We start from the raw sequence: 13,562 nt of genomic DNA on the forward strand, positions 1-13,562 counted from the left end.
AAATTAGGATAATAGCCCTGGCCAGTGTCCCTCAGTGGTTAGAGTGTCAGCCCATGCAATAAAGGGTCTCGGGTTTGATTCCCAATCAAGGGCAGGTACCTGAGTTGCAGGTTCAATTCCCAGCCATGGTTGGGGTGCATGTGGGAGGCAACCAATTGACGTGTCTCTCTCACATCAATGTTTCTCTCTCTCTCCCCCTCCTTCCCTTCCTTCCACTCTCTCCAAAAATCAATGGAAAAAATATCCTCGGGTGAGGATTAACTAAAAAAAAAAAAAAAAAAAGGATAAAAGGCAGCCCCATGTGCTTTAGAGACTGTGACTAGGCAGTTGGGTGCAGGTAATTCTCTCAACTACCCCATGAGAAGAAAGGTACTGTGAGATTAATGGCTAAGGCACTATGTGGCATACAGCGGGAGGTCAATAAATGTCTTGCTCTTATCTTAAAACAGGAGTTAGCAACAGTGCAAAATCTCTAGTGCCATAGATGGAACCAGACAAAGCCAAGGGAAAAAAGCAAATGAGTGGAACCAAAATCATCATCAAAACAGCTGACATTCACTAGCAGCAGGTGCCCATTCAGTCCTCATCACAACCCATGGAAGCAAGAGCACTCTTATCCTTAACTGTCATACAGGTGAGGAATTCGAGCACAGAGAGGTGAAGTCACCTCCCATGCTCACAGCCTGGAAGAGCTACTGTGTAGTCAGGATTCACACCAAGACTGGCTGCTCCAGAGCTGGCACTCCAGAACCTGCCGATGATGAGAAGGGGGAGAGGGTGGGTGAAGGAAGAGGAGCATATGGTGGGTCACAGCTGCTCCATTTACTGCTCCACTTCTTACCAGGCATTGCTTTCCCAACTGCCAACTGGGCAATTAGAAGCAATAAATGAGTAGGCCGGAAAGAAAGGAGACCTGAGTGGGGAGGGGTGGGGAAAACCACAAGGTCTTCCTGGGAAATCCTTTCTGGGCATGGCTGCCACCTATGAACCTCTTGGGTCACACCTCCCCATTCATCAGAGACTTTGGCACTAAGTCACATTCTCTCCTCAAGCTCCACAGTGCCACCACCGTGTGGGGTGTGCAGGAGGCAGCTGATCAGGTGGAGTGGGAAGTGGATAGATATATGAGCCTGATGTTCATAAGACAGGCCTGGGTTGGAAATCGAGATTTGGGAGTCATCAGAGTCTGGATGGGGATCGGAAAGTCCCACAACATCCCTTCAAACCTTTACTACTCCTCACACATCTGAGCTGCCACACCCCTCTCTACTATGCTGCCTTCAATTCCTTCAACTCCCCCTCCAATGATCTCCTTCACTCTAAACCGCCCTGGTGTGGCTGGTGACACTGTGAATCTTGTCCCCATGTGCAACGGTGGTACTTCCAGCTCCTTCCTGCTCTCTGCCCACAACCTCCTTTCCTTCCAATTGACCTACTCAACTGCAAGCAGGGCCTACTTTTGGCCTGTCAAACTTTGACAAGGCTAATATATCAGGTTTCCCCTATCTTCACTTTCCAGGATAGAATCCATTAGCAGGATTGTTATCTGAATGATAGGCAATCGATAGCCTTGTTCCTCTCTCTCTCTCTCTGACCTTTACTCTTAACTGCTGGCAAAATCTCAAACTTAGATTGTACTACCATCTCCTTTTGACCTGTTCCCACCTAAAAACCAGACTTCTGACAACAGACCAAGTTGGTAGATCTATAAAGCCATAATCAGCACCCCAAATACTGCTACTTAAGCCCATCTTCTCTAACGCTCTGCAATGACTACTGCGCATTTCTCTGCTCTCCTTAAACACCCCATCTCTCCCTCCTAATCATCACCACTCTTTACTCATCATCGATGGAGTGGCTCCTACTTCACACAGAAATTAGAAGCTGCCACAAGGAGATTCCCTCTACTTCCTGTTAGCAAACCTGTAAACTGACTTACTTCTGAACCCACCACCTCCACTCCTGCTAGAAGACAGTTGGTGTCCAATCCCTCCAGTTCTGCAGTCGCCCATCCCTACCTGCCTTCTCAGGAACTTCATGCTTTCCGTATTATATAGAATCTCATCACTTCTGACCAGGCCACCACCATCATCTCCCACCCAGACCACCATAACCGCCTCTTAACTGGTCTTACTGCTTGAGATCTAATCCGCCCTCCCTCCCCACATTTTTCTCCACACAGCAGCCAGAGGGATTCCCTTGGAATGTAAATTAGATGATATATGCTCCTCTGCTCAAAGCTCTCTACTGACTTCTCATCTCACTCTGAGTAAAATCCAAAATCATGACCTTGGCCTCCAAGCCTTTATAAGATCTGGCCCCTGCTATCCCTCTGATCTCATCTTCTACTGCCTGTCTCCAGCCTGCTTGTTGGGTTTTTCTGTTTCAGGGCCTTTGCACTTGCTTTTCCTGCTGCCTGGAAGGCCCTCCCTCCCCCAGATAGCCACATGGCTTCCCCCCTCACCTCCTTCAGATCACTGTTCAAATGTCACTTCTTCAGAGTCCTTCCCTCACCACCTAAAACTGTCATCTCTACTCCTCATCATTTTGTATCTCACCTGCTTTATTTTTTCACTTTATTCTGACTCATTTTTCTAATTTTTCTTCACAGTACTTACCAATCTTGACATATTATGTATCAGTCCATTTGTTATTGGTTTTCCTCAGTAGACCATAAACTCTATAACCAGAGACTTTCGCCTGTTGTCTTCACTGTTGAATTCCCAGCACCTAGGAATTCCTAGGCATGGAGTAGGCACTCAATACTTGTTGAATAAACTGTCCTTTCTCATTCCTGCATTTAACCTTTGCCCTCAGCGGGCTCCCTTCCCAATAACACTGAAACAAGTTCAAGCTTTTACCTTTAAATAAATAAATAAATAAATAAATAAATAAATAAATAAATAACACACCTCTACACAATACAACTTCCATGACTTCCATGTGAGAGTTGTCTGTGCTCACTGCCTATTTCCTCACCTCCCACTCATGCCTCAACCCACTCCAGCCTGGCTTTCACCTTCACTACACCACCAAAACAACTCAAGCTAAATCCACCCATATACCACTCAATCTGATAGGCATTTTTCCAGTATCTATTTGACCTGAGCTCCCTGCAAAATTTGACCTTATTACTGACCTCACCCTTCTTGAAATTTTCTATGCTTCTTAAGCACACATTCTCATCTGCCTTCCGCCTCTTGTCAGCCCATCTCTTCTTCATTTACCTTACAGACTTAACTTCCTCTACTCAGCCAGAGCAGGCTGGGTTCCTAGCTCCCCATGCCTCTCCTTCCCTTTACTCTCTCTTTCTCTTCAGGCCGTCTTACCCTCACCTATATTTTCGATCCCCACCCAGACTCTGATGACTCCCAAATCTCGATTTCCAGTCCAGGCCTGTTTTATGAACATCAGGCTCATTTATTTATCCACTTCCCACTCCACCTGTCCAATTGGATGCTCAAAGGCAGGTAATACTCAACACATCCAAGTCCCAATTCATCCCTGACCCCCTCCTCTTCCCACACTCCCATTTTAAAGAACGGAACCAACATCCATCCAGTTGGGTGAGTCAGAAACTTAATAGCCTTAGCAATCCTCATTCTCACCCAATCCATCAGCAGGTTTTTTTAGCTTTACCTTCTAAGCAAATGGGAAAACCATTCATTTTGCTCTATTTCTATTGTCACTACTACTCTAAGTCCAGGCCACTAACATCTCTGGTCTTTCTCTAAGATAGGGGTGGGAAACCTTTTTTCTGCCAGGGGCCATTTGGATATTTATAACATCATATTCATGCCATATAAAACTATCAACTTAAAAATTAGCCTGCTATACTTGGTCAAATATTTAATTAACTCACCCCTAATGCCTTGGCAGGGCCAGACCAAATGATTTCGTGGGACTTATATGGCTCACGGGCCAGATGTTCCCCATCCCTGCTCTAAGATGTTCTGAACACAATGGCCCAAGTGATCTTTCCAAAAATACAAAACCTGCCCCGGCTGGTTTGGCCCAGTGGATAGAGTGTCGGCCTGTGGACTGAAGGGTCCCAGGTTCGATTCCAGTCAAGGGCATGTACCTTGGTTGCGAGCACATCCCTAGTAGGGGGTATGCAGGAGGCAGCTGATCGATGTTTCTAACTCTCTATCCCTCTCCCTTCCTCTCTGTAAAAAATCAATAAAATATATTTTGAAAAACAACAACAACAACAACAACAAAAAAAACAAAAATACAAAACTGGTCATCCCATCACCTTCTTCCCTGTTTAGAACTCTTCAGTGTGGTCTCACTGCTTTTGGTCTAAAAGTCAAACTCTCACAATGATCTCCAAGGGCCCTGGCCTACCTCTCCCACCTCATCCTCAAACATTCTTTCCCTGACTTTTTTTTTTTTGTAATTGTAAATTCATATATAGTTATATCTTTTAGTTTCCTTAACAGATATACCACCTTGCTGCCACAGGACCTTTGCACATGCTGCTTCCCCATACTGCCAAAATGCCTCTGACTTTGACCTATTTAATTTTTATTTATCATTCAGATCTCCAGACTCAGGAAAGTTTTCCCTCACTTCTTGTTCAATCCCCTTGCAGGACCAGGCTTCTCTCATTCCTGGGATTTCTCAAGTTGCTAGTATGGCCCAGAGGACAAGATTATTTGAACAATGCCCCTCTTCTCCATTAACTGAAAACTCCATGAGAACAGAACAGGGTCCTTGTTTTTTTTATTTTCCTTGCATCATAACACCAGGTGTGACACCCAAATAAATACTATCTAAATGAATTTCAGCCTCATTCAGTCAACAGGAAAAAGAATTATATAAAGAACATATATAAACTGACCACTTCCTAGGGCTGAGGGCAAATTTAAGAGTTTTATGTCCTAGCACAAGAAGGCTATTCTCCCTATAAATCTATAAAACCTAATAAAATACCTAACAAAAAGCTAAAAGATTTATTTATAACCAAGACAGTAAACCAAAAGAAGTTTCTTATAGGAAGACTCCAGGATTAACAAACATAAAAACTCTTTTCTAAGATAACCTTGCTGGAAAGAAAGTCAAGTATTTTCCTGGCAGGCCCCTCAGCCTGGTGAAAATGGTGAGAACTAAATACAGTGCTGAGCTATTTATGTAGGAGACTCCATGTACTTGCTGATTAAGTACACGCTTTTCACAAGTTCACTCTTTTCCATAAAGAATGGTCTTACTGTTTTCCCCAGCACTGCTTACAGAATCTTCCCTGAGATTTACAAGTACAGGACAGAGCTCTAAATTCATCCAACCACTTGCTTCTCTGGTGTCCAAATGTCAGAGACTAGCAAAAAGGTCCATAAACCAATGAATAGGGAAGATAGAGAAGAGCAAGCATTCAGCTCCTTCTCCTTTAAACATGGTAACACCAATGCCTCTGAATTTTAGCAGGTCATCTGTTAAGTGCCAGGTACTGTGTCAGTAATTTCACTCATTAATTCACTTAACCATTACAATAATCCTGTGGCATAGGTATTACCACCTCAGGAAACTCAGGCTCAAAAAGCTAACTTATTAGCCCAGGTTCACAGGACTAATGAATAAGCAAAGTTTCAAACTCAGTTCTCAATGAATATTCCACCAATCCAATAAATAAATACCTTTCAATAACCAAAATCCAATTTTTAGATGCTGCTTCTAGAGAGATGACCTCCTCCCAAAGAATCATCATAAAGCTTTTCAACAAAGAGTAATCTGTCAGGCTCCTGAGTCCTGTTATTCCTCAGAACTTTTATAATATACAGCACTCATAAACAAAATGTCCAACCAAAATACCAGAATTTGCTAAAATTAAATATTTCATTCTATATATTAATTTAAAGCCTTACTCTATCTGCTATGACAATTTAGGGATTTTTAAAAATTTATATTTTTCAAATTTTGCACTGAGGTTCTTCCTAATAGTGAGAATAGTTATTCTGAACACATCAAAATTAGAACATCATCATCATCAGCATATGGAGGAAAAAGCAATTTACCATCAGATGGATGTATAAATGTTAAATGTTTCTTGCACATTAATATACAACTTATGAATGTACTCCCTTAATTGGCTCCTTCCCAATGACATTTAAACAAATCTTTCATATCTTAAAAAAAAAAAGACAAAAACAACAGAAAGAAAACTTCCCATGATCCATATCTCCTCCTCCCCTTCACACCACAGCCAAACTCTGGGAAAGAGTTGTCTGAGCTCACTATTTCCCTACCTCCCACTCATGCCTCAACCCACTCCAGTCTGGTTTCCACCTTCATCCTGCCATCAAGACAGCTCAAGCTAAGCTCTCCAAAGATCCACGTATCTCTAAATCCCATATATTTAACAGAGTAGAAAATCTACAAATTAATTTATCATTTATGTCAGGCTAGAGCTGTGTTGTATATAGCTGCTTCCCCATCTGGCTGTGCAGATGTGGGCAAGTTGCTCTCTGGGCCTTGGTTCCCCTTTCCCTACTGGACCCAAAGACAGACATCAATTACAGGCCACAACTCCAGAATTAATATGAGGGAGTTCATGGCTGATAAAGAGAGATGTCATAAATCAGAAGAACTTCATAACTCAAATGAAACTTATGGGAAACCAGCTCTTTACCCTCATTTACTTCTTCCCATTAGTCCATAAATTAAAGTAAACCAAAGACCTATGCAGTAAAACCCTGCAGGAAAAATAGTTGTGATCTTTTTCATTAGAGGCCTTTCAAATACATCCCAACTATAGAAAATATGGTCTCTTTACTTACTGAGTGGTTTACTTACAGAAACTTTATTAAAACTTCATTTGCACAGAAACATCATTGTAGTATAATAACTGTTTAAAGACTTCATATACAAGAACTTTTATATGGAGAAACAATACAGCATGGTAGTAATAGTTCTTGGGCTCTGGAGCCAGATTGCCTGTGTTCACACCCCAGCTCCATTGCTTACTGGCTGAGTTATGCTGGCCAACTTCTCTGGGCCTCAATGAGGATAACAGTAAGAACTAAACTGCATGTAAAGCTCATGGCACTGTGCCTGAAACGTAAGAAATGCTCAGTACATGGTAGATATCATAGTTACTACATAACATGAGATGTTAAAAAGTCACTCAATTGGGTGTCTACATTAATGATAATTCAGGTTCATCAATTGTAACAAATGTACCACTCTGGTGAGAGATAGTGATAACGGGAAAGGCTATGCATGTGTGAGGTAGGGCCTATGTGAGAATTCTTCTCTGTACCTTTAATGAAATTTTGCTGTGAATCTAAAAACTACTCTAAAAAATACATTCAATTTTTAAAAGTCATTTGAAAAACATATAGGTATGTTTACTATTGGCTTTACATATTCTTGATAATGACTAAGAATAATGACAACAATTATAGAACACTTAACCCTTACTTGGCCATTTGTGCATATTAAATTATTAAATAAGATATTGTATCTCTTATATATACGTAAAGAATTGTTAGAATTCCGTTAAAGTTTTTCAGATTTCCAGACAAATTTTTCTATGCTCAATTTAAAAGCACTCAATTATCTTGTCAAGTCTGCAAACTCCATATAGTTCAAGAGCAGATGCCCTGGCCAGGTGGCTCAGGTGCGTTGGAGTGTCATCCCATATACTTAAAGGTTGTGGGTTCGAGTCCAAGTCAGGGTATATACCTAGGTTGCAGGTTCAATCCTGGTCAGGGCATGTAAGGAAGGCAACCGATTGATATTTCTCTCTCATTCTCTCTTCAAAATCAATAAGCATATCCTAGAGTGAGGATTAAAAAGAAAAAAAAGCAGCAATATAAGTTAAGGAGAGATCACGGGGAAAAAATGGCTCTTAAAAAAGACATGAAAGGGAGTTTTAGTGATATAATTATGTTACCCAACAGGGGGCTGAAAGGTTCAAGATTACTTATATGTCAAAAATTTGTTAACATGGGAAAGAGCCACAATGTCCTTGTGGAGATGAATACTCTCACGGGCTCTTCTGATTTCTCCAGATAAAGGCTGGAAGGACACAACCCCTACTTGAGAGTCTCTATCTAGGCATTTGGCATTTAGTGGAGATGAATCAGTGAGATTACTCCAAACTTTTTCCATCTTGATCATCATTGTTTTTACAAGAGACAACCACCCCATCTTCATTGGGTTTATTTAGCAATAAACAGTCTTTTTGCTATGTAATTAAATTCTTATTTATTGCATCTACAAACCAAATAAAGAAAAAGCCACTGCTGAATGAGGAACCAATGTAGGTTAATATACTACATTAAGCCAGAGCACTTATAGTTTCTCTGGTTTGTAGCTTAAAATAATAAACATAAGTAAGAGCAGCAAGCCTTTACAGAGCACCTACTACATGCCAAGTCCTTTGCACATGTCAACTAACTTTATAACAACCCTTTGAGGAAGGTCGATCTCTCCAAGATCACAAAGATAACAAGTGGAAGGCAGGGAAACGCAGGCAGTCTTGAGTGAGCACACACTCCTAATCCCTATCCAGCAGCCCCTCTCCCCTCCCCTGACAAGCTACAATTGGACTCATATCACAGAGGCTGTTTCCTGTTAAGTGCTCTTCTCATTCAAGCATTTCGACTTTGAGTAGTCATTTAACGTTCCTCTTATCAAAAATTAATGACAATCCACACATGGTAACCTCTAAAATACTAGCTCCTTTGCAACCCTTCTTATACACAGGCTCATTGTGGCTACTTTTACTGGAAAGAGGACTGTGTCTTGAGATGCAGAGTGACATCTCATTAGGCATTTTGCTGTATGTTTTCTATTGTTTATAAGTAAAACAGTCATTTTTATTTAACAGCAACAACACACAATTACTCTCTTAAACAAGATGGCTGGTTCAACTCAACACTAAGCGTAGGTCTCCTTACTATAGCTCCTATTACTCAATTTTATGACGATGAGCCACTATGTCAACTTGCTACTCATTTAACCTATGGTCGAATTACTTCCTTTACAGGTTATTTCTTACAGCCACTACTAACACACTGAATGTGCATTCCACAATACGGGTTGGAAAAATCTGAACTTCTGAAGAAAGATATGATCCAAAAATGTCTAATAAGCTCTCAATGTTATGGCCCTTTATGATCCATTTTATAAGTAGGTTCCAAGAATGTGATATACAATTTGGTGAAAATTATAGGTTGTTTTCTGAGGAAGGAATGGAGACTTTTCTGCCAAATAACTATTTTGAATCGTGTGTGACAATACACTTAAAAGTAATAGTGAGAGGATAGAATCCAGGCAGATTTCCAAGTAGAGTTATAAGTACCAGGCCTTTTGGCCTAACTAACAAACTGCTTTGTAGTGCTTATCGAGCATTCCTGATAAAACGACATCCAACATGTAGCCTTGGTTTTTCTGAACAGAAAAGCGTTGCAAGTCTAAATCTCAGTAAATTCCTCCAAGATTATCTAAGCAACAACCTCTATGTCACCAGTTCTTGACCCTTGAGGGAGTTAGGCCCTGATGGGAATCTGATGAAAGCCAGGGGCCTTCTGCCCAGAGGAGTGCAAAGTTCACAAGCCCACTCCCAGGCCCCAAGAGAAGAATCTCAGCACTGGACCTTGGACCAGATAATGTGAGAAAGGTGATGGCAATCTCAAACTCTGCAGAAAAGAAAACCTTCCACTTACGCAGTTTGCTGGGAAAAACAGGTCTTTTTACATATTCCAAACCAAAGGCATAGGGGCAGTGTGGCCGGATCTAGTCAACCGTATTGATCCTCGCTGCCGGAACGCTCTTCTCCCAAACTCCACAGGGATGCTCCTTGCCGTTCAGTATCCGTTCAAACGTCACCCCTCAGAAAGGATTACTTTCTTGACACCTCATCAAAAGCATTCCTTTGTTATCACATCTCGCTCTTTTATTTTCACAAAAGTACTTATTAGTATTCAAAGGTGTCTCATTAATTTTCTTATTTACTTATTTTGTCTCCCCTATTAGAGTACAAGCTCCTTAAAGGGCAACTATCTTGTCTGACTCGTTCCCCACTGTATCCCCAGTGCCCATCACGGTGCTTGGTACACAGTGCGCATGTGACAAATATCTGTTGCTTTAAACTGAAAAATGGGATGTTGATGTTGGAATTAAGGTTTTAACTAGTTATGAGTCAGCGCCCTCTCCCTCTTTCCGTAACTAGGGGTCTATCCGATCAGTGTCTACTGTGTGCCAGGCACGGGTGCAGGTGCAGCGGATCCAGAAGCGAATAAAACAGACGAGCACCCTTGTCCTCAGACCCTCCCCTGCAGTGGACCGCCCGGACCACGTCTCGTCCACACCATACCTGGGAGACGCAGGAGAGCCCGCTCCATGCCCCCCGTGGAGGGGGTAGGGGAACTCCCCAAATGGAAGGAAGACGCTCTCCAACCCACACTTCCACAGCAAGCCTCCGGGTTCCCCGAACCAGCCCTCCCCACCTGCCCGCTCGCACGGAGCCCCCAGCGGGTGCAGAACCGACTCGAGGCAGGACTACAGTGAGCGGGTGAGGAGGAACCAGGAAACGGGACGCCGAGGCGAGTGCCTCAAGACTGGAGGCTGGAGAGCCTGCCGCGCCGGTCGCCACAACTTGCGGGGTGACCTTGGGCCAGTCCCGAGGCGCCAGAGCATCCGTCTCCCCCGAGGTCCTGCAGGAGGACGGCAGGGTGGGACTGGGGTCGAGGGGAGGTGGAGCCCCGGAGGCTGGGCTGAGGGCGAGGGCGGTAACGGCCGACGCGGGGAGGCCGGCGCGGGGCCGGGCCGGGTCGGGGCGGCTCACCCACCGAGCGCCACCTGGCAGGCCCTGCGCAGCTGGGAGTGCTGGGGCCGCTTCACCTCCTTGTCGGCCAGGATCTTCTCCAGGGCCCGGGACACGAACATGCTCTTGGTCTGGCTCTCCTGCATGGCACCAGCCCGGCGGGGGCTGGGAGCCCCGCGGGCTGGCGGCACGAGCGAACGGGTGAACGAGGCCGCGGGCCCGGCGTCCCGGTCGGCACCCGCCGCGTCCGTCCGTGCCGCCCCGTCAGGAAGCGACATCGCGGCCCCACAGCGCCGCCATGTTGGAGCGCGTCACGTGACCACGTGACTGGCGGGGCCGCTGCGGCCGCCGCGCGTCCGTCGACCCCGTGACCCCGGCAAGGCGGGGCCTACGGCTGGGAAGGGGCGGGGCCAGTGAACGAGGAAGGGCGGGGCCAAGGTGGGGGAAGGCAGGCAGGAAAAAAGAGGGTGGGGAGGCGAGTGGAAGTGGGCGAAGGCGGGTCGGGTCGGGTCCTGGAGGGCAGAACAACGGAGGTGAAGGCAGGAGAGGCGGTGATGTGGGTGATAAAAAAGGAGGCGAGGAGACCGCGAGGCAGCGAGGACCGTGAGAGTGGAGTAAGGGGTAGGAGAGGAGAAGGGAGGAGAGGAAGGAAGGGGGGAAAGTTAGGGAAAAAAGAGGATTGGCCAGAGACTGAGAGAGGTGATCAAGGGGCCAGAGGAGGAGGAGAGAGGCAGCCAGGGGAGTGGAAGAGGAGGAGAGGTGGTTAGAGATGAGGGGAGGTGGTTAGAGATGAGGGGAGGCATGAAGATAGGAGAAGCAGGGGAGAGGTGGAGCTGGGGTGAGAGGAAGTGAAGGGGTGAAGGCAGGGAGGAGGTCGGGAGTGGAGAGCGTAGGAGAATAGCAGAGAAGAAGGAAGAAAAGAGGAGATGAGAAGGATAAAGGGAAGAGGGGGAAGTTAGGACAAGGGCACAGGAATGAAAGGGAAAAAGAATGGTGTGGGAGGAGGTGAAGGGGAGGAGGTGAGAAAGGATGGAAAGAAAGCACGGTGGGTGATGGAGAGAGAAAAGGAAATGAAGGGGATGATGAGTGGACGGGAAGGAGAAGCCAAGGGAAGGTAGAGAAAGAGAGACAGGTATTCGTGTGCACTCTCCAAACGGGATTTCTCCATGCTGTTGGCAAGACACACCCCTTCCGCACAAGCCTCCTGTCTGCGCAGCGGAGCTGACCCCTGGCATCTAGTATGGAGACCCTCTGTGCATCTAGTGCCACCCCTGTGCACAGTGCAGCCAGGAAGAGCCACCCCAAGTGCATAGCCCTCTGGAGTGCATCCGTTTATTCTCATAACCTTGCGGTTCCTCCCTGTGCAGTACACCAGGGCAAGGGGGCTTGGGGTGATGTCTGACAGAAGCAGAAGCAGAGATTGCCAGTGTTATACAGCTGCAAATGAGTATAAGAAGACAGATACTCTGGCCCTAGGGCACCTTCCCCCCATCCCACGACCAGTGATAGCACAACACCACTGGTGATGTCCCTTGGAGCCCTTTCTTTTACACTGCCATCCTCTCCCAAGTGGGGCCATGGTGCTTTGGGCTCATGCAAGAACATGTCTTTCTTGGAAACGGCAGAAACTTCCCATGCAGGCATGTTCAAATGCTCAGGTCTCTGTTCAAACATCTCAGGGAGGCCCTCCCTGACCACCCTGTTTATTTATTTATTTTTAATTGATTTCAGAGAGGAAGGTAGAGGGAGAGAGAGAGAGAAACATCAATGATGAGAGAGAATCATTGATCGGCTGCCTCCTGCACACCCCGCACTGGGGATCGAGCCCACAACCCAGGCATATGCCCTTGACCGGAATTGAACCCACGACCTTTCAGTCCGCAGGCCGATGCTCTATCCACTGAGCCAAGCTGGCTAGGGCCTGACCACCCTGTTTAAATAGCTACCTCTCCCCCTGGCCCCTGTGGCTCAGTTGTTTACTAAGCATCCTCCCATGCATGGCGAGGTCACTGGGTTCAATTTCCGGTCAGGGCACACGCTCAGGTTACAGACTGGATCCCCAGTCGGGGCATGCTCAGGTTACAGACTCCATCCCCAGTGGGAGGCATGCAGGAGGCAGCTGAATGATGATGTTTCTCTCTTTCCCTCTCCCTTCCTTTCTAAAAAAAAATCAATAAAAGCATATATATTTTTAAAAAGTGCAAAGCCACATGAACTTAAAAAAATAAAAAAAAATAAAGTAGCCCCTCTTTCCCTACTTGGTGTGTTCATTGCATTTTCTGACCTTTTTAACTTGTTGACTTGTTTGTGATCTGCCAGGTATAGGCCACAGAAGGGCAGACTGTATCCCCAGGGCCTGGTCCAGAGCCAGGTCGAATGTTTCATGGCCATGAATTCCATTGCTGTAAATGTGGCTTTATAGCTCTTCCTGTTAAAAAGTGGAGTCTGTTTCTTTACCCTCTTGGGGTGGCCTTGTGACTTGCCTTGACCAATAGATGTGATAGAAGTGAGGCTGTGTGTGGTCCAGAGCCTGGGCATCAAGAAGTCTTGGATGCTCAGGAAGCATCTGGAAGAAAGAGCACATGGAGAGAGAGGCCCAGCCATTGCAGCTGACCCACCCGCTGAATAAAGCAGCTTCAGTAACCCTGGTGAAACCAGCAGAACTGCCCAGCCAACCCACAGAGTAGCAGAAAACAACAAATGATTGTTCTTTTAAGCCACTCCATTTTGGAGTAGTTTGTTACACAGCATGAGACACCCCTTAATCCTTACGTGTTGAATGAATGAGTGCTTG

At 45.4% G+C, this 13,562-nt stretch overlaps 1 protein-coding gene across 3 annotated transcripts in view; it reads right to left on the bottom strand.

Annotated features, from left to right (window-relative positions):
- Window positions 1-11,067, bottom strand: part of ARFGEF2 (ARF guanine nucleotide exchange factor 2) — an 85,168-nt gene extending 74,101 nt beyond the window's left edge. For all 3 annotated transcript variants that reach the window (XM_070420772.1, XM_070420774.1, XM_070420771.1), the window contains exon 1: window positions 10,794-11,067. In XM_070420772.1, coding sequence (XP_070276873.1) covers window positions 10,794-11,046 — 253 coding nt within the window. In that variant the 5' untranslated portion in view covers window positions 11,047-11,067. The remainder of the gene's footprint in view (window positions 1-10,793) is intronic.
- Between the last annotated feature and the right edge of the window lie 2,495 nt (window positions 11,068-13,562).

This window comes from Myotis yumanensis, unplaced genomic scaffold (assembly GCF_028538775.1).
Source record: "Myotis yumanensis isolate MYYU_CA2020_CCGP unplaced genomic scaffold, mMyoYum1.0.hap1 SCAF_7, whole genome shotgun sequence".
NCBI lineage: Eukaryota > Metazoa > Chordata > Mammalia > Chiroptera > Vespertilionidae > Myotis > Myotis yumanensis.